Here is a 19,488-nt window from a genome sequence, read left to right as displayed (position 1 = left end):
ACAGCAGCAGGTCCTGTAATGGGTCAGCACAGGTTGATTCTTTCTATAGCCAATTTGATGTCTTCATCATTGGCATAGCACACCACCATAATGGATGTTCAGAAGGAGGAACAGGTGGTAGTCACAAGGACTCCTACCTGGAGAATAGGTCAGCGTGTTATTACTTCAAGTTCATAGTTTTGCAGAGTAGCCGTTGTAGGTTGTGTTGTGTGGGCAAGAGCAGCATTGATGTAAAGAAGCAAGAGGGATGCCACCTTTCCTTGTCATTTTCTCCCAGCTATCTAAAAATAACTGACCAGTTATGTGGTCCTTTTGAGGCATGTAATCAATATGGAGCACACCCTAAACATGCTAAAAATGTCCACATAATTTCTCTGCATTGGTTGGGACTTCAGTATTTGGTGCTAGAGTATCCCTTTCCATCCATTACTTCAGTTGTTGCATGGAGTAATTCATCTCCAGTTTATCAAAACATTTCTTAATTTCTCCCAGTCTGAATTCATCTGCTCAGTATTCTCCCTGTAACACTGGACGTGGTGATGCTTCATTTCAGTAGACAACATTCTGAGCAGATTAATAAAAGTGTACCAAAAATAGAGAGACACTATCTTAGCGACGAACAATGGATTGAAATGAGCCCCAGCTAATCCCTTTTAGAGTCTGCTGCCATTTTGCAACTTTCTATTACAATGAACTAAATAGTGGAAATTTCTTCTGTCCTTGACATGGCAGAATTGCACACCCATGTCTTGACTGTGTCAGACAAGTGCTAGAACACACAGACTAGGGTAAAATGAATCTGTATACCACAGGAATTAATCTGTAAAGCCAGCATGGCAGAATATGCCTTTCAGGTTCAACTCCAAAATCTTCCAATGTGCCCTTGAGTGTATCACTGCACAAGTTTCCTGTCTGCACATAACCAGATCTTACTTAAAACAGTTTGTGTTACTCACTTACTGATCCATCATATTTCAATTGAGGGTCACAGAAAGCTGGAAATTATCCTACTATCAGATGCTTTGAATAAACCTTGGATGGAACAAGAGTGCAACACGGGATAAATTATGGTGTATGTCATTAAACCCTGGTGATTTATGTTCTGGGCAGGCAGAGGAAAAAGGACTGACTTCCACACAGACAGGTTTAATAACCCAAAACTGTGACTCTAACCATCAAGCCACTCTGCTCTCCTAAATAATTCCTTCAGCGGTGTTTGCGACTGGTAAGGGATAATCTCTTTTGGAATTTCCTACAGCAATATTCATTATTAACAAACACCATAAGAATCAGAACTATGTCAGAAATCAGGGCCACGTTAAATGCTGGTGCACAGTGATCGAGTATTTGACAATTTCTCTAAAAATTCTGAGCTGCAAAGGTATAAAAATGAGATTAAAACATTTTAATGGACTGTTTAATGTTATACATAAAACATTGTATGGAATACAATCAACAGGTTTTATGGATTGTTTAAAAAAAAAAAAAAAAAAAAAATCAGAAAGCAGATATTTGCATAACTAATAGTGTTTTAGTAATGATCCCACCTCAAGCATACGCCATGGCTTTAATTTTACAGGATCTCCACAATTAAGAGTGACAAAAAAATAAAAAAAAATACCCAAGCACAACTGAAAAAGGCTCCCATAAATTAGTCCCTCTGGAATAGTAATTACCATATATTTATATATAAATATATATATATATTAAAAAGAAAAAAAATCTTGGTCAAATACATATGATATTGTAACTTCTTCAAAACAGGAAGTTCTCCACCCCTTCATTCCTGTAAAGAATGGTGCACTGATTTGAGGGCATCGAAAATAGAAAAGCATACAAGTGAGTCGAGCAAACTCCTGCTTTAGATGAGCACACAGACATTCTCCATCCCCAGGCTGTAATACACATTGGTTTAAAAATGTCAGACTTGCACACTGGGTGAAGTGCAGTAGGCACATAAACTATTCATTTTGGTTCAGAACTTACTTTGTTCAGTCCACAGAGAAAGACAAGCATAGATTGCTCTTGCTGCTCTATTCGGACCACACTGGTGACTTCTGCTGTGAAGAAGGTGGTGCTGCTGTCCTTCATTGTAGCGTACCGTACAAAACACTCCCAACTAATTAAGAGCAGAGGAGTTCAGTCTGCTTTTTAAAATCTATAGATGACGTGAGATAACATGAAGAACTAAAAGGGAAAATAAATGCTCTGAAAAAGTACAAAACATAATTATATGATTTCTAACTTTGAGTCAGTGTTGCTCTCTTCAGGGTATCGACCCAGGCAGAGGCAGAGTAATGTTAAAATCCCAGTGATGTTTTAAAACTCTCTTTAGGATGTGAATGCAGGTCTTCCAGTAAGAAATAACACACTCTCGCACCAGATATTTTGCCCCATACAAAAATTACTCATACATTTCTCAATCTATAAAAAGTGGAGACGGCAGCAAATGTTTTCAAGTACTCTGTGTGTGTGCAGCTCTTGATTCCTTCATGAACTATTTCAACATGATCTTCATAGTTTTCATTTGCCAAAGTTGGCAAAGTTTGCAAAGGCATCTTGTTTGGGTTGGAACATGGCTGGGTTCATACCTATATTTTGCATGCCCATTCCAGCTGGCCCTGTTGTTGGCATTCCCATGCTCATGTTCATTCCCATCATTCCTGTATTCATCATGCCTGTAGACCCTTGAGGCAGACACATTGGATTCATGCCAAGAGTTCCACTTGCCATTACACTGGGCATTCCAAGATTCACATTGCCTCCGACCATCTGGTTTGAAGGCAATCTTGGTGGCATTGTATTTGGCTGCATACTAAGGTTCATTCCTGCAAAGCTTTGGGCCATCATATTGACAGAAGGCTGGACACCTGTAATAAAGCACAAGAAAGGAGAGTGGAATACACAGTTACAGGTAGGCAGCTCCCAGTGGTTTGGTTTCATTTCACAGCCAACAGTTCACTTACACAAATGTTCCTATCACAAGGAGTTAGACTGTACCTCCTCAAGAACATCTGTCATTCAGCTAGAAATTGATTCAAGGAGGATATGATTGAAAGCAGCAAAAAAGTGCAGTACAATGCCATACTAATAATGAACGCAGTGACTGTAAAGAGATCACAGATGGCAGTATAGAGCCATCAACTGTATTATAGGTAGACAGTAGAAGCAGGCATAGGCTGCCGAGATAAAAGAGAAGAAAGTTGTGAATGATAATGCACCTCACAGACAGATTTAGTAAGGAAGGTGCAGAGAACTGAAATTTTGGTAAGGATGGTTTCAGAGGATCACAAGCACAAGTGACAGAAATTGGGCTTTTTAATATGGTGGCTGGGCTGACACACTGTGATAGAGCAGCCCCTATCCTCACCCAGAGCAGCTCCAGACATGTCTAATTTGGCGGAGACACCAAGAGTGAAACTAAGGACACACTGGAGGGAATATATCTTTCAACAGACTTAGGAATGCCTGGGAATTCTCCAAGGAACAGCTGCATTCTGTAGCTGGGGACAGGTAAACCTGGGCTGATGTACTTGGCCTGCTGCCGGCAAAGAGATGAGATTGTTTCAGGTGATTAAGATCCAGATTGATTGACTAATGGAAGTCCGGAAAAGCAGAATCTGTAGTTGTCTCATTAAATAAAAATAATTTTTAAGAAGTAGTAGAATGTAGTAAAATGAATGCCATATTTTCTCCATAAATTACTCAATGCACACACTTCTGATTTGACAAAGCTTTCTTAAGAGAGAGATATGTTGCTTTGCACTGCTGCTTTACAGTTCCAGATCTCCGGGTTAACAGTTTTTTAATCTGCACATCCTCACTGTGTCCATGTTATTTTTTTTTTTTATCTGGGTACTTTAGTTTCCTCCTGCATCCCACAATAGTGCAGGTTAGGTTAAATGGCAACACCACAGGAACAACTGCTGTATGATGGACTAGCACTCTAACAAGCTTTTAGTCACTCATTTGAGTCTTTTGATGCCAGGACAGACCACTGCCACCTCCACCTCAAAGCTTTACTAGAAAAAAATGTTTACAAAGTAAATCAACTGGCTTTAAAATAATTTGATGTATTATTAAGGAAATCTGTACCTACAGACACGTTTGGAATGGGATTTTTTTTTTTTTTAAATAAAGAGTATGAATGCAAACTGATGTTTGGAGGAGAGAAAAAAAGAAAAAAATCAAAAAATGTAAACCACAAAATGCCAAGTCTATTTTAAAAATAGTTTAGCCTCTCCCTCTTGTAAGTAGCTTTCTGCATTTTCTCTTTTATATCAAATAGAGAGCAGCTTGACACCCATAAAGGCTTATGGACTAAGCAGAATCAAAAATTCTTTCAAAGCCTCAAGTCGCTCTGGAATTTAAAGAATAAATGTGAATTCCATATGGTGAGACCCTCCCCCCAGTTTAAAAGGGTACCCAGGAGAGGTTTACTGCCAATGCTACAATTCCCCAATGTGAAAAGCACAAAATCATCAAGGGAACTGCAAATGAAAAAGTGACATTCTCTATTAAGGGAGACAGCAAGAGCAGCAGCAACTGGATTGAGTCCAGAATGCTGATGTGAACATTTGAGGTCTCTGGAGATTACAGACCTCACATCTAGCTCTCATGGCCTCTAGCAGTCCAAAGAAAAGCTTTCATGAAAGTACTTACCTTGTTGTTGCATCATGGTGTTCAGAGATGGCTGTGTGGGCTTGGGAGGCTGCATTCCAGGGGCTAGAAAATCCAAACTAATATTTACACTGGGATCTGACCAGGTGGAGGGAAGAGGAGACTTGACACCAGCCTTAGGGGCAACCTGCATGTGTTGAGATGGTATGTGGCTAGGCTTTTGCATGGATCCAGTTAAATTCTGCAGCGGCTGTCAGAATAAGTAAAAAGAAGACAAAGCAAAAAATCAACACTGCAAATAGAAATGTTGTATTTTGTCTGACTGTCTGTCTACCACAAACTCTTTTTTAAATTTCCAAAACAGGTTTCTAGATTGCCTAATCAAAAGATTTGTCTGGTTACTGATGCCATTTTTAAAACTATAAAACTTTGAAAGCATCTAAGCATGCTTCAGATATGCACACTGTGATCCTGGTCAATTCTAATCACATTTAGAAAAAAATCTGCTATATAAATTTGCAATTTAAAACTAGGTCACAGTTGTTCCATGCAAATAACATCTCTGCAGTAGGCTTTTGTCTTTTTTGTAACGCTTTCTAAATCAAAGTCGTTGCATCTCATTCAGCCCAGCCCCCTGACAAGCCTCCCTAAGGAGCAACGCCGTTTCAAGTTGGCATCATTGGGAAAAGAGCGAGAGATAATCAGTGTGCACGTTTAACCCTATGTGGCTATGTTATTTTATATTTACTGGAAATGCCACCTAGGTAAATATTAAGCAGCAGACATTTTAAAAAGCAATATTGTCACAATACCTGAGACCTGGACATGGGCAGGCCAGCACCAGTGCCCACTGCATTTCCACTTGACAGTGCAAAATTCATGCTTTGAGAGGTTGTCATGGCTGTGTGGCTTGAGCCCATCAAATCAAAAAATTCAGCAGATGGAGAGGAAGGCATTTGTGCCAGAGCCTGTGTGTTTGGAAATGGGTCTCCGATTGAAGTTGTTTGGGGTGAGCTAAAGGCATTCCAGTCTCCAAAATCTGCAGCACCACTTGTTGCGGTACCTGCAAGTAGAAATGTGAAGGATTTTTCAATGTGTATCCAAACAGACATAAGGAGACGAACCATCTCTAAGAGCAGCTGACTTGTGTCCAGCCAGATTATCATCTTCAGGTACCGAGACTCCATCTGGACAGCCTGCTATTGCAAATTAATATTTCAGTACTTCTTACTTGGCAGCAAGAAAAAGTACATGAAGAAGAAAAAAAAAAAAGAATAAATTAGGGGGGTGTGTGTGTGTGTATATATATATATATATATATATATATATATATATATATATATATACACACACACATATATACACACACACACATACACATTATATAAAAAATACATTTTTTTATATAACATTTACAGAAAGTGGGAGTGAGGGGATATACAAAAAAATGGAGGAAGGGAAGTGCTAATATATTTAGTCTGATGCTACAATATGCTGTCACATGTTTTCATGAATTTGAAAACTAATACATAAACATTTTTACACCTAACATTTTATTCGCAATGTGAATGCTCAAATTTTACATCTTTCAGCTACAGTAAATAAAAAAATAACTTGAAAGAGTATTTAATAGCATTAAGTGTTCAGACTCATGCGCTCAGTTAAATCTGGTGACAACTGCAGCAGCAAGGCTTAATCCCTACCAACTTTGTACCTTTTTGCTCATTCTACTTTTACATAAATTTCACTGTCCTATTGTATGCTATCCAAAGATCACCTGTGGACAATAGTTTCACAGTCTTTCCCAGATATTCAGTAGGGTTTATGTGAAGTGTTTGACTAACTCTTCAAGGTCACACTAATTTGACAATTTTTCATCTCTCATGCACATTTCCCTGGTTTTTACCACAGTCCTGAAAGCTTTCTATCCCCCTTTGAAGTGATGTATAATCTTGATAAAGGTTTGTAGTATTCAGTCAAGAGTTAGCTGCAATAATAATGCAGAATGTTTGAGTACTTAATACTGAGCATTTAGCCCTAACATGATCTCGGTGTTTTTGGTGGATTTAGCACCAACCCTCACAGGTCTCCTCTTTGCCTATAGAGGAAACAGTGCACAGGACTGTGCTCACCAGAATTCAGAGACTTCAGTAATTTTATATACTGTTTTACAGATGCTTTTTAATAACTGTTTGCATGAACTGCTTTTAGAAGTCATTTGTCTTTATGATTGACTTTTTATATTAAAAGGCACACAATTTATTCTGAAATAGGAATTGGTGCCAGTTATCAAAAAGAGAATAAAATGTGTGGTTTGCAAAGGTAAACTTGTAGATTAAATCACAAGTTGCCAAATGTTACTGATAAGAAATTGCTCAGGGTTTACACTTCATCACAACAAAGATCGAAATTAATCCACTATTACTTTCAACTACCATGCTGGTATCTGGAAGGCTGCTGCTTCAAATTCCATTACTGCCAGAATGGATCCTACTCTATTGGGCCCTTGAGCAAGGCTCCTAAACTTACAATTGAACTGGGGGCACTGTACAATGGCTGACCCTGCGCTCTGACTTCCCAAAGGTAACACGAAAAAACTATTTTCCCTTGGGGATTAATAAAGTGGATGGATTAATACTTCTGTACATTTTCTACTTCACTTCAACCAACTCACCTAAATGGGCCAGAACAGAATAGGCATAAAGTCAGTTCATTGCTGGGCAAATACTCATTCTCTAATGCTGAGCCAAATTAAAGTTATTAATTATCCTATTGCAGTTTATGTATTCACTGCGTTTTCCACTTTATTTGGTAGGTTTATGAGTATCAGATTAGTTCTGCAAGACATTGCAGAGAGTCAATTTTATTTAAGCAAAATAATGTTTGCATACTTTGGATTTTATCTCATTAATCTCATCATGGGAAGGCAATATGTAAAGAATGAATGCACACACAAGTTTCTGCACTGCCTTGGCATATACAGGACGTTAGGATATAAGAACAACAAATAATTCAAATTGCGCTTTATGAATGTGGATCAGTTTAAAATACAGACTGCTTGATTTGCCCTACTGTTTTCTTCCCAGACTAATAAAAATGGCTTTTTTGTTTAATGAAATGTTTATCTGAATATAATCACACATACCAAGGTTGGAAGGAAAGCTAGAGGAAGCAGCTACTGAAGAAAAGTCTGCAAATCCCCCAGGGATATCATTGGATGCACCTACAAGTAATACAAAACACAACTGATGAGTATGTCTAACAACAAAATTCACTTTTAGAAAATATTCAGAATGTCGGCAAACTCAGTAAAATCACGTAACTAAAACACTGCCAATGTGAAAACTGCAACCTGAATATTTGTACCGCTGAAAGACTATTTTCAATTACAACAAACAAAAATCTTCCTCAATCACCTTTACCATTCATCTTCAATGTATAACATCATTGAAATGTGAACAGTCAAAACAGGAAATGATGCAGCATTAATGGTTCTCTTCATAAATCATGAATGGAATGAGAAATGACAGTGCTACACATCCAGTAAGCAGTCAAAAAGGAGAATAGTGAAAGGTAAAGCTCTCACTTTATTTTAATCTGTATCAAAACAGATAAAACATAAGCAAAAAGAATCAATACAAATGACAGAAGGTCAAAGAAAATTATACGTCAAGATTCATTAGAAAACTTCTCAAATTACAACTTAAAGTTATTTTGCTAAGATGAATTAAACTGCCCTGTTGCAGCTTCTTACTGTTTTAATATTAACATCCATGTAAACAGTACCTGGGAACCTTCTAATCCACAATGTTACAAATTCTTCTTCATATGAACGGACCCTTTGCATTTCTCTACAAGCCAAGTCTGCAATGGGACTCAATAAGTTTCTAAGAAAAGTTAACAGGTGAATAATTCCAAAGTACAGCAAAATTGACTTTACTAATTTAAAACAATAACCCTATAAACAAATATGGAAAACCTGGAATGAAGAATACAATATATATTGTATAACCCGAGTCCTACTCCTTTGAACAATATAAATATTGAAAACAAGTGAAATGTTGCAACTTTGACAGTCCTTGATCCTACCAATTATATATTTTAATCTCAGACATGTTTTAAGAAATAGGACACTATTCTCTTCACCTTAGTTTATTTATTTACATTTGGCTCATTTTCATTCTTAAGACATGAAATTTAATCTACTGTCATCTTGTTTTTTTTTTCATCTTTGCAATAAAAAAGTCCTTCATTTTTCCTGTTTTGCTTTTCCTTAGGCTAGGCATTTTTTGTAGTTTTTTTGTGTTACGATAAAAATAAAGAAAACCAGAGAAAATATCATCACCTCTACACCCATAGTTCCTCCAGTTCTGTAATGGTGCCCTTGTAGATGCTGGTTTTTGTCTGCAAACTCCTTTCTCAACAGCTAGTTTCTTGTCTTTATAATCGTTCTTTGGTTAAACTAACGCCACTTTTGTAGGTTCTAAGTTTTAGAATGACAAATAGGCCTCAGTGCTCTTACTGATATATCTCTCTATTATTAAAAGATATAAAAAATAAATAAAACGAGATGTGATCTTTTGAAGACAGACAGAGACGCTTTCACGTCCGGAAAGACTGCCAAGTGTCGTCATACTTACAACCTTTGGAAGCAAATCCTGTCATACACATGCAGAGCAGGTTAGAGATAATGAAGTAGGAAAATTTGAAAGTCCCAAAAAATGGAGAGTAAAGAAATTAAATATACAGTAATCCCTCCTCGATCGCGGGGGTTGCGTTCCAGAACCCCCCGCGATAGGTGAAAATCCGCGAAGTAGAAACCATATGTTTGTATGATTATTTTTATATATTTTAAGCCCTTAGAAACTCTCCCACACTGTTTATAAATATTCTCCGCAGTTATACAGTAAACCCTTGTTTATCGCGGTTAATCCGCTCCAGACAGATAAATGAATTTCCACGAAGTAGGATTCTTTATTTATAAATCTAATATTTTCGCAGTTAGAGCATAGAAAACCTGTTTACGACCTTCTAAATACGTTTTTTAACATTATTAGAGCCCTCTAGACATGACATAACACCCTTTAGTCAAAAGTTTAAACTGTGCTCCATGACAAGACAGAGATGACAGTTCTTTCTCACAATTAAAAGAATGCAAACATATCTTCCTCTTCAAAGTGCACGTAAGGAGCGGAGAATGTCAGAGAGAGAGTAAAGTAAACAATGAAAAATCAATAGGGCTGTTGCGCTTTTAAGTATGCAAGCACCGCGATAAAGCAGCGGCAATGAAGGGATCAATGCGAAGGTAGCCTTTCAGCATTTTTTACAGGAGCGTCCGTATCTTCTAAGCAAACAGCTTCTGTGCAAACAGCACCTCTGCTCACACCCCCTCCGTCAGGCGCAGAGAATGTCAGAGAGGGTGAGATAGAGGCAGAGACAAGCAAACAATCGAGCACCGCGCAGGAGGCATATCTTATAGCATTGAGGAGTTTTAGTTAATATTTAATACGTGCTCTGATTGGGTAACTTCTAAGCCATCCGCCAATAGCGTCCCTTGTATGAAATCAACTGGGCAAACAAACTGAGAAAGCATGTACCATAAATTAAAAGACCCATTGTCTGCAGAAATCCGCGAAAAATCCGCAATATACATTTACATATGCTTACATATAAAATCCGATAGAGCAAAACCGCGAAAGTCAAAGCGCGATACAGCAAGGGATCACTGTGTATATATATATATATATATATTTTACACACAAGCACACACATATATGAATGAAAAGACAGTGTTTCATTGTTGAAAGAAAAATATGCAACAAAAGGAAATGCATGTAATCAAAAAAGGAGATAGAAATGTCTTTATTTTTTAAATACTGGACGAAATTTGAACTCTTCCTTTGCTAAAATTAACTTCAGATGGTTTTCTTACAACAGACACTGGTGAAAACAAAACAGGGCAAATCAAGGAAATTGGGCTACTGTGCTAAATCAGTCATTTGCATCTTTTAATAATGTGACTGAATAAATACATCTCGTTTTGAGAAACCAAGAAGACTATAACAAAAATAGGGTAAAAAAACAATTGCATTTTATTGAAAAATATATATAGGACTCTGCTAGTTTCGACACAATTTCTTGTTGTTTCTGGATCAATATATTAAAAGCAGAAATACGGTAATATTATTTGATTAAGTTATGAATCCAGTTACTTGATGTTTTATTAATACTCTGCCTTTGGGGTTCAACATACACCCTGCAGCCATAGCAGAAATTAAGCTTGAAAACCTGTGTGCAAAACAACTTCTCTGGATTCACCAATTATGAATTGGATGTGTTCTAGAGAAGAGCAACTTCTCTCTGGAAATTTTAGATTGCTATTTTATTCAATTCATTTAATATATTTTTGTTTTCCAAATAAATACAAATACTGCAACAGTAGTTTGGTGACCAACCTCAGGCAACTGTAAAGTTTGCAGAAAATTAGCAAGCATAAAATTAATGGTGAAATTGAAGAGTCATGCTATTGTCATAATTTTGTGATAAAGCTGTAAGTTTCCATCTGTAGTAGCTTGAGAAATACAGTCTTGAGAGGGAAAAATAAGTAAATACTAATGGTGGATACACAAGAAAATTCAACTGACTGCATAAACAGATAATGCAGTTTAAAAAACTGTCAGAGCTAAAATAGAGAACTTTTTAAAAGGCTGCATGCCAGCTGTTTACCCTGCAGTGCTTAGGAATCTACAAGGTGGGACAGCAACATCTGCGTGGCACTTCAGCACCACAAGGGACAACTTTAACATCTGGTGCTACTGCTAAATTGCCTTCTTGCTGCAAGACATCCAATCCCATCTGCTGCACTTATATATGTGGTGTACATGTTTTTTGAAGCAAATTTTCTTAAAAAAATACAAACAAGTCTCTGGTTTTAAAACAATTCTTGGCAAAATGCACCCACCTAGCTACCCTTGATTTTTCAAGGTGTGCTTGTTGATAAAACAATCGTTTCGAGATTTAGAGCCAATAAAGTAAAGTAAGAGGACTTCATACAGGGGGTTTGCTAAAGCTCAAACTAAAATGATACCATTCAGAAACTGAAAATTGTGCATCTTTCTGATGAGAATTTGAAAAAACTCATTACCTGTTGATGCCGTCTGGTTGGATGCCATACCAGAATTGTCCATTAGTAGGTCAACTAGTCCACTGTTTGAGGTTTTTGCATTGGTTAAGTTTGGTGCTGAGGTCTGAAAAGAGAATAAGTAACAAGCTTATTTGATGAGGTCCACATTTCATATGGAAATATGTGGAAGGTATGGTAACAATTTAGATAGAGGTTGGTAAGTGAGACACCACAAGAAAGTAGCAGTGGCCTCCAAAATAAAATGCAAGAGGCATGTACAAACTGAAACAACACTGAGTTATTTATTAAGAAAGCACGCCTCTTGTTTAAATATTCCTGGTCTCTTATACTGCTTTGGTGCTATGCAGATGACTAACAAAATTCAAAAATACTTAAACCTCTGTTGAGCACAACTTGTCCATATGGTCCATATATTTTGACAGTGTAAACTCTCACTCTTTGATATGTCAATGATAATGCACTGGCTGTTACAAGGGACTGTGATATACAAAGGTTAACAGCAGTGTGAAGTACAAAGAAAAAAATGAAAACGCTAGAAAACAGTTTCAAAGCATGGAAGACAGTCATATCACAACATTGTCAACAAAGTACTAATGTATCAAGTGCAGTTCAGAAGAAACATGCCATTGTGAGGCTAAAAAAAAAAAGATTTGAGCTACTGCTCACCACATTTATGAGGTAATAAAAAGTGCTGCGATCAACAATTTAAAATCATGAAGAAAAGGAAGTGACAAAGGTTCCCAATGTGTCTAGTCTGCCTGAAATTAAATCTCAGCCTGTTTACATTTTGCAAGTACTGATAATCAACTACTGATGTTGTATAATTAAAATACATTTAACTGAATTAGCCACTTTTTAAAGTGTTTAATCACAAAATAAAATGACCAAACAGACAATGTATACACAACAAATAGTGTATAATATAAGGGAGCTTTGCTGCTGTAAACACAATTGTGTCACAATTGTGTCACATGCATGGATACTGCATTGGCTTTTTCATGCTGAATGCAGTCTAGAAATTTATGTTTATATGAATATACTATTCCTTTGGCTGTCAAACAGAAACACTAGAAAGCTGAAAGCAACTTTGACAAAAGCCATGCAGCTACTGGTAACAATATTAATTTTATTATAACTGCATTACAGATAAAGATTACAAGGTGCTGAAAAATATATAGTAATGTTAGTGTTTAAAATGATTTTCATCACACTGTCACAAGCTGTGAAGGTTACTTTTCATTTTAATTTTTTTTTTTTTTTTTACATTAACCTTATTTCCAAGAAACATTCTGCTAGTCAAGAAAATATTTGCTCAAATGGTCAACTGAATATTTTTGCTTTTTTCTTTCAAAATACCAGTTCTTTAACTAAAAAAAAGTAATGTTTATAAATGACTTAATGAATGCAGCCAAAAATGTGATGACTTTTGTTAATGCAGATTCAGTGAAATAGTAACACAAGTATAAGTTTAGTACCTCACAGGAATACTAGCTATATAGAAACTCTCCATTCCATTCAACAAACAGTGATCTCATGGCCTGGAATGGGTGAGAATCAAGTTCCTAATTTGTCTGTGTATGTGTTTGTAGCAAATCAATTCTGTTTGTTTGGGTGAAGAAAATATTCTTCTTTTTCAATTTAAACATCGACAAAGAAAATCATAAACATGCAAATTAATACTGAAAACTAAAACAGACAATTAGCACAAAATAAAAATGAACAGCACAACAAATTACATCAAAAGTAAGTAAGAGCAAATATATAATGATCAAATTGCAATAAAAACAGTCTGACCAGTCAACAGACATTAAAACAACACCTGTCAAACAGCTGAAAAGACAATTATTGACACTAATGGCCAAAAAAGGGGTAGAGCTCAAAAGATGCAACTGGAGTTAACAAAACTAAAGAATGGGAGAGGGAGGGAGAAAAAGAAAGAAAACACAACATAAATATAGGATCCATGTACTGTAAGTGATAAAGGTATAGTATTTAGGAATATACTTTTCCTTATAGAATGTCTCTGTTGTTATTCTGATGTATTTGAATGAAGCAGGAAATATAAACGGAACAACAGACTAAGATTACTACATCTGCTGGTAATGTGTCATTTCAAGAAGCTTATCAGTATGATCAAACAAATCAAGCTAACTTTGACCAATAACACACCATAAAGTTTACTAGTGTAAAATCAATTGGATCCATAGCAAACTATGACAATCTGCTTCCCCCTATGTCACAGGTAAAGCTGATGTAAAGCTTTGAAGGAAAAACTGGCAGTAAATGCCCAGATAGGCAATACTAAGATTTGTGACCAAACCTAACTACAGGCAATAGAATATGGTAAGTGCAATCATTCTTTACAACTCTGAAGCAAAGGGTCTACTTGCAGAAATAGATGTTTAAAAGCAAACTCCCTTCTGTGACAAATAAAAAAGCCACAAAATGAATACAGTATCAATGAAACATGTACTTATTATTCTACTTCAGCTGCACAATCTACCAAAATTAGACAAGGATTTTAGGCTAAACTGTGGTTCTCACCTTTGCTGCAGTCTGCTTTCCCTGTTCAGGACTGCTTGTATCACCTGTATAATGTGCAGCTGCCCCAAGATCAACTGTTTTTGAAGGAACTCCCCTCTTGCGGGTTGTGGTGGTTTCAGTTGCCTGTGTGATGTGGATACTTTTGGTTGTGACGGTCTCCTCCTCATCTTTAAATTCTGATTTAGTATGTCTACCATTTCTGGATGCCTTTTCTTCTTCATTGTCACTGTTAATAAATGTAGAGAAAGTTAGCAGTTGTTTAGAATATGTTAATCATTAAATCAGTGTGAAGAGGGAACATCTGCTAGAATTACTAAACCCAATTAATTTCTCATTCATACAAAAAGCCTGCAATGGTGAACAACATTCCAATACACAAATGTACTAAACACAGGTTATGCTGTACATAGTGCTAATGGTGGTATTTCCACTTAATGTTTTTACTAGCTGTGTTACTCGTGTTCACCTGTGAAATTTCATTTAAGACAATGGGCATTAAGTTTCAGTGCCATTGATTAATTGGGTGTATCAGAAGTACTATGTAACTAAGTGCTTTTCTGTATATGTACTTTTTTTTTATTTTAAAATGACTAAGGGCTTATATTACTGTCAGGCAGGGCGTTGTAGTGGTTATGGCTTTGGACCTAGGATTTCAAACTCTGAGGTTGTGGATTCAAATCCTGCTCTTGACACTATGTGACCACGAGCAAGTCACTTCACCTGCCTCTGCTCCAACTATCTCAAATATTGTTAATCAACTTGGATTAATGCATCAGTCAAATAATAAAAACAACAATAATGTATTTTATTGTCCATTAAGCATTTTTGCACTATATTAATTTCTACTTTTTTCTGCTTTACCTAGGGGGATTTGGATATTGTTAATGGTCATGGCAAAACAATTTTACACGAAAGTGTATTCTTTTGAATTGAAATGGGCAATCAGCAGGAATAATGTGAAATGTGAGTTTATTATTACAGGTTTACAATTTTCATCTGTTCACACAAGTACAGTATTTTTTTGTTTTTCATTAGTTGTATGTACAGTAATCACCCTTTAAAATTCACAAATGTGAATGTATATGCAAAGCAGTGCTTGTATTGGAGATACAGAAGTGCCAATACCTTATGTGTTACACTGATATATTAACATGAAGAGCAAGGAGTACAGACCATTTCTTCATTAGAAATTTCCAGCGCCTCTATTAAAGACTGGCGTTTCTGCCTTGGAGTTTGTAAAAAAATAAAATAAATAAAAAATGATGCATTTTATAATGTTACTTAACCCATGTACTTTAAAGTGATAATATTTTTAGCTCTAAAATATTGATATATCAAAATGTTCTCTCTTAGCAGATACCTACTGCTCTAGATATACCACACCGCCAAATTTCAACTTTGTAACTAAACTAGCTGTCCCCCATGGCTACACCCATGTAGTAGTGAAACAGGACAAACTTTAAAAATCAATAATAAAAAAAAAAATTTAACTCTGCCAAGCAGAAGGTAGGTACCCTCCAACGTCAAACGCTGGCACTGCGTCTGATTGTGTTCAGCTGTGACAGGAGAGCAACCCCCACGTGGGGAGAAAAGCTTCTGGCAATCAGCAGCTATTCTCTTAAAACACACACAGAGCTCTGATCTCTCTCTCAAAATTCGGGAATCCCGCATGTCATTCCCGGGAATCCCGGGGATGGCAGTGCATGGGCATCTCACATGTGAATGGTTTTAGAACGACAGACACTTATTTTTAAAAAAAAACTAATTAATATGTCGACACCAATAAAAGACTAACCTTATCTACAAGTAGCTCCTGCTGTCATATAAGTACATGTATCTAGTTCAGGGGTGCCCAATGCGTCGATCGTGATCGACTGGTAGATCGCAAAGGTAGTGCAGGTAGACTGCGTTGCATTCAAAACGTTAATCTATCATATATCCTCCCTATGGCATTTGCCACTTGATTGACATACAGGGCGGCGGCCAGTCTGAGATCTCTTTTCTTCTAACACACTGGTCATCCCGCACGCACGATCAAACGCACGTGCTACTGCAAAAATCCGGCTGTGATCTAGTTAGCCTTCCAATTTATATCGACTAAAGAAGGGATTGAAAAAAAAAAATTGTTTGTGGAGTGTATGGGCTGGATGTGGAATTGGAAGATTTTTTTTCTCACAATGTCACAGTCAAAGTGCGTTTTGTCTGATATGCCAATCTATCATTGCTATTCCAAAGAAGGAAAATGTGGAAAGGTACTTTCGAACTGTTCATAAAAACTACAAAACTGACTTCCTTCCGAAAAGTGATCTGAGAAAGAGAAAGGAGAGGGAACTAAAATCGCAATTAATCAGACAGCCGTCATTTTTCAGTGCCTTGATTTGGGGAACATCCAAAACCTCACGTCAGAGCTGGAGACGCAATGGAAGGCGTGTGCGCAACTTGACAGCATACGTTACACAGAGTAGACTGAAAATTATTTGTCAGACTTTAACAGACGGTTTCAAGACACAGCTTTACTTGAGCCAATCACTACATATAACTGCTATCCATTTAGGGAAGATGTTGAGGGTGATTCACTCGCATTAGAAATTGCAACATTGTTTCCCTTAAAACTCATCTATAACTCGTCAGTGGAGGATGAGATTTTGACACTACAGGATGACATTCAGCTGAAGTCTGGGGAGCATGGACAGTTTTGGAACTTACCCACAGAGGAAAAGTACCCAAACATGAGGAAATGTGCTACCTCCTTGACTGCATCATTCGGCTCTACTTATTTATGCGAGTCAGCCTTTTCCCACATGAAGATTATTAAATCCAAATACTGTAGTGACCATAAATGTATTGAATTGTTATTGTGTCATAAGGGTTATTCAGTTATGCAAGGTTTGAGAACATATATTTTATGTATAAAGTATACTCAATATACTGTAATATATATATAAAAAAAAAATTATATATATATATATATATATATAGGTAGATCATTTCGACCTGGGACCCGGGTTCGCTTCCCGGGTCCTCCCTGCGTGGAGTTTGCACGTTCTCCCCGTGTCTGCGTGGGTTTCCTCCGGGCGCTCCGGTTTCCTCCCACATTCCAAAGACATGCAGGTTAGGTGGATTTTTGATTCTTAATTGGCCCTAGTGTGTGCTTGGTGTGTGGGTGTGTTTGTGTGTGTCCTGCGGTGGGTTGGCACCCTGCCCAGGATTGGTTCCTGCCTTGTGCCCTGTGTTGGCTGGGATTGGCTCCAGCAGACCCCCGTGACCCTGTATTCGGATTCAGCGGGTTAAACAATGGATGGATGGATGGATGGATTTCGACCTGGCCATTTTAAAAGTAGCTCGTATGCCGAAAAAGTGTGGGCACCCCAATCTAGTTAGTTGTAGTAATAAGAGCGTAGAAAGCACAACGTGTCCAGCGTGCGGCCTTCCAGGTGAGAGCGCACCTTCGTGCAAAGTGCGGCAGCCGCTGAGAAAGCAGGCTGTGCCTCCACTGAAGTAGGCGGCACAATCATCAGATACTGATACACTTGTTCTAAACAACGCCCTCGCTTGCGGTTGCTCTGAAACACCGTCATTTCAGCTTTTACTGATGCATCCAGTTTCTTGTCATCATTCTGTGATGGCAAGTTTCTTGGCACAGATAATGCGGATGTAACAGACTGACACACTGCAATTTCAAGTTGCCGTTCAAAGCTTTTGTCTAACTGTCTAGCTGCCCCGTCCCGGCATTCGTGAGCTGCAGAGTGCAGACTCCTCTAAGTCCACTGTGCTCAGTCTTAGTCGGAGCCTGGGGACTGACTGCTGCTGGTCTTTTGTTGACTGAATTAATCGGCAATGCACTACACCGTGGGCCAAAAAACCGTGCCACTTAATTATTTTCAACTATAACTCTGTTATTTCTTGGTCGATTTTTACAGTTTTACACGATATATATATATATATATATATATATATATATATGCGAACTTGGCCATTCCTGGTTTCCCGGGAATTACAGCAGTTTCATTCCCAGGAATGCGGGAATGAAAAATGTCTGGGAATCCCGGGCTCCCATGGCCTGCAGCATCTCTCTAGGATTTGTGCAAATAAATGATACTTAGCACGATGAGAGAAGTCACAAAATCAACCGGAATGTTCAAGCAAATTATAGAAAAAACCCCAACCTAAATCCATTAAGTGGTTCTCTGGTGAAAAGCGGACAGACAGACAGACATTGGATTTTATATTGTATAGTAATTTTGTTGAGTGAGTGAATTAATCAGTCAACATATAAACATATTAGACACACATACACACACACAGTTGTTTTACAAGTTTACATACCCTGGCAGGATCTGTAAGATGTGTACCATACTTTAAAGAAAATATGACTGATCAGGCAAAATACAATTTATTTACTTTTAGTGGAATCTAAACTAAACTATAAGACATCACAGAATAGCACAACCATTTCACAAAACATAGTACAGTGATCCCTCGCTATATGACGCTTCGACTTTTGCGACTTCACTCTATCACGATTTTTTTCTTATACACGCTTACGTCACTTCGCAATGTGCTTTCTGAGAACTTTTATCTAAGCCCTACGATTGGCTCCTAAACGTGCTGCTTTTTCTAAGCCTTCTGACAATAAAACCAAGTGCCGGAGGAAGATGCTTACTATCCAGGAGAAGGTGAAACTCTTGGATAAGATTAAAGATGGCAATACCCTACAAAAGCCTCCTTACGCATATGAAAAGACAGCTCCAGCAACTGCCTATCAAGATGTTCTTCAGCCGCGCACCCAGACACCCACTGCCTACTCCTAGTACTCCTTCAGCGGAAGAAGACAACAACGCACCTGCTGAAGATACTGCACCACATCTGAAGACTCTCCTACTGAGGTCGTGCCTTCATAGGTTAGAGGCTGTGTGCAAGAACTGTGTGTTTGTGTGCAATTAAATGTACAGTACAATAGTCTACTATATAAAAGCGTTCGGGATTGTCCTTCCATCCCGTGAGTGCAAAACGTAGTGGTATTACAGACTTACTACTTGCGGCTTGAGGAACGAAGCGACGCGATGTGAGCAGAGTTCTGGTGCTCTAACCGTTCCCTTGCTTTTGTGCACGATGCACTGGAAAAATAGACAAAATTATGTCTCTGGAAATAATTAATGTTATTGGGGTACAAATGCCTC

General features: G+C 37.6%; 1 protein-coding gene across 3 annotated transcripts in view; it reads right to left on the bottom strand.

Moving 5' to 3' along the window:
* Positions 1-1,400: 1,400 nt before the first annotated feature.
* Positions 1,401-19,488, bottom strand: part of clint1a (clathrin interactor 1a) — a 117,568-nt gene continuing 99,480 nt past the window's right edge. For 2 of the 3 annotated variants that reach the window (XM_039776207.1, XM_039776210.1), the window contains 6 exons: positions 14,309-14,534; positions 11,765-11,867; positions 7,766-7,843; positions 5,433-5,683; positions 4,663-4,870; positions 1,401-2,870 (listed from right to left, as the gene is read on the bottom strand). In XM_039776207.1, coding sequence (XP_039632141.1) covers positions 2,524-2,870; positions 4,663-4,870; positions 5,433-5,683; positions 7,766-7,843; positions 11,765-11,867; positions 14,309-14,534 — 1,213 coding nt within the window. In that variant the 3' untranslated portion in view covers positions 1,401-2,523. The remainder of the gene's footprint in view (positions 2,871-4,662; positions 4,871-5,432; positions 5,684-7,765; positions 7,844-11,764; positions 11,868-14,308; positions 14,535-19,488) is intronic. The other variant, XM_039776209.1, reaches the window with a different exon arrangement.

This window comes from Polypterus senegalus, chromosome 13, assembly GCF_016835505.1.
Source record: "Polypterus senegalus isolate Bchr_013 chromosome 13, ASM1683550v1, whole genome shotgun sequence".
Taxonomy (NCBI): domain Eukaryota; kingdom Metazoa; phylum Chordata; class Cladistia; order Polypteriformes; family Polypteridae; genus Polypterus; species Polypterus senegalus.
Note: the sequence above shows the minus strand (reverse complement) of the source record. Positions and strands in the feature narration are given on the sequence as shown.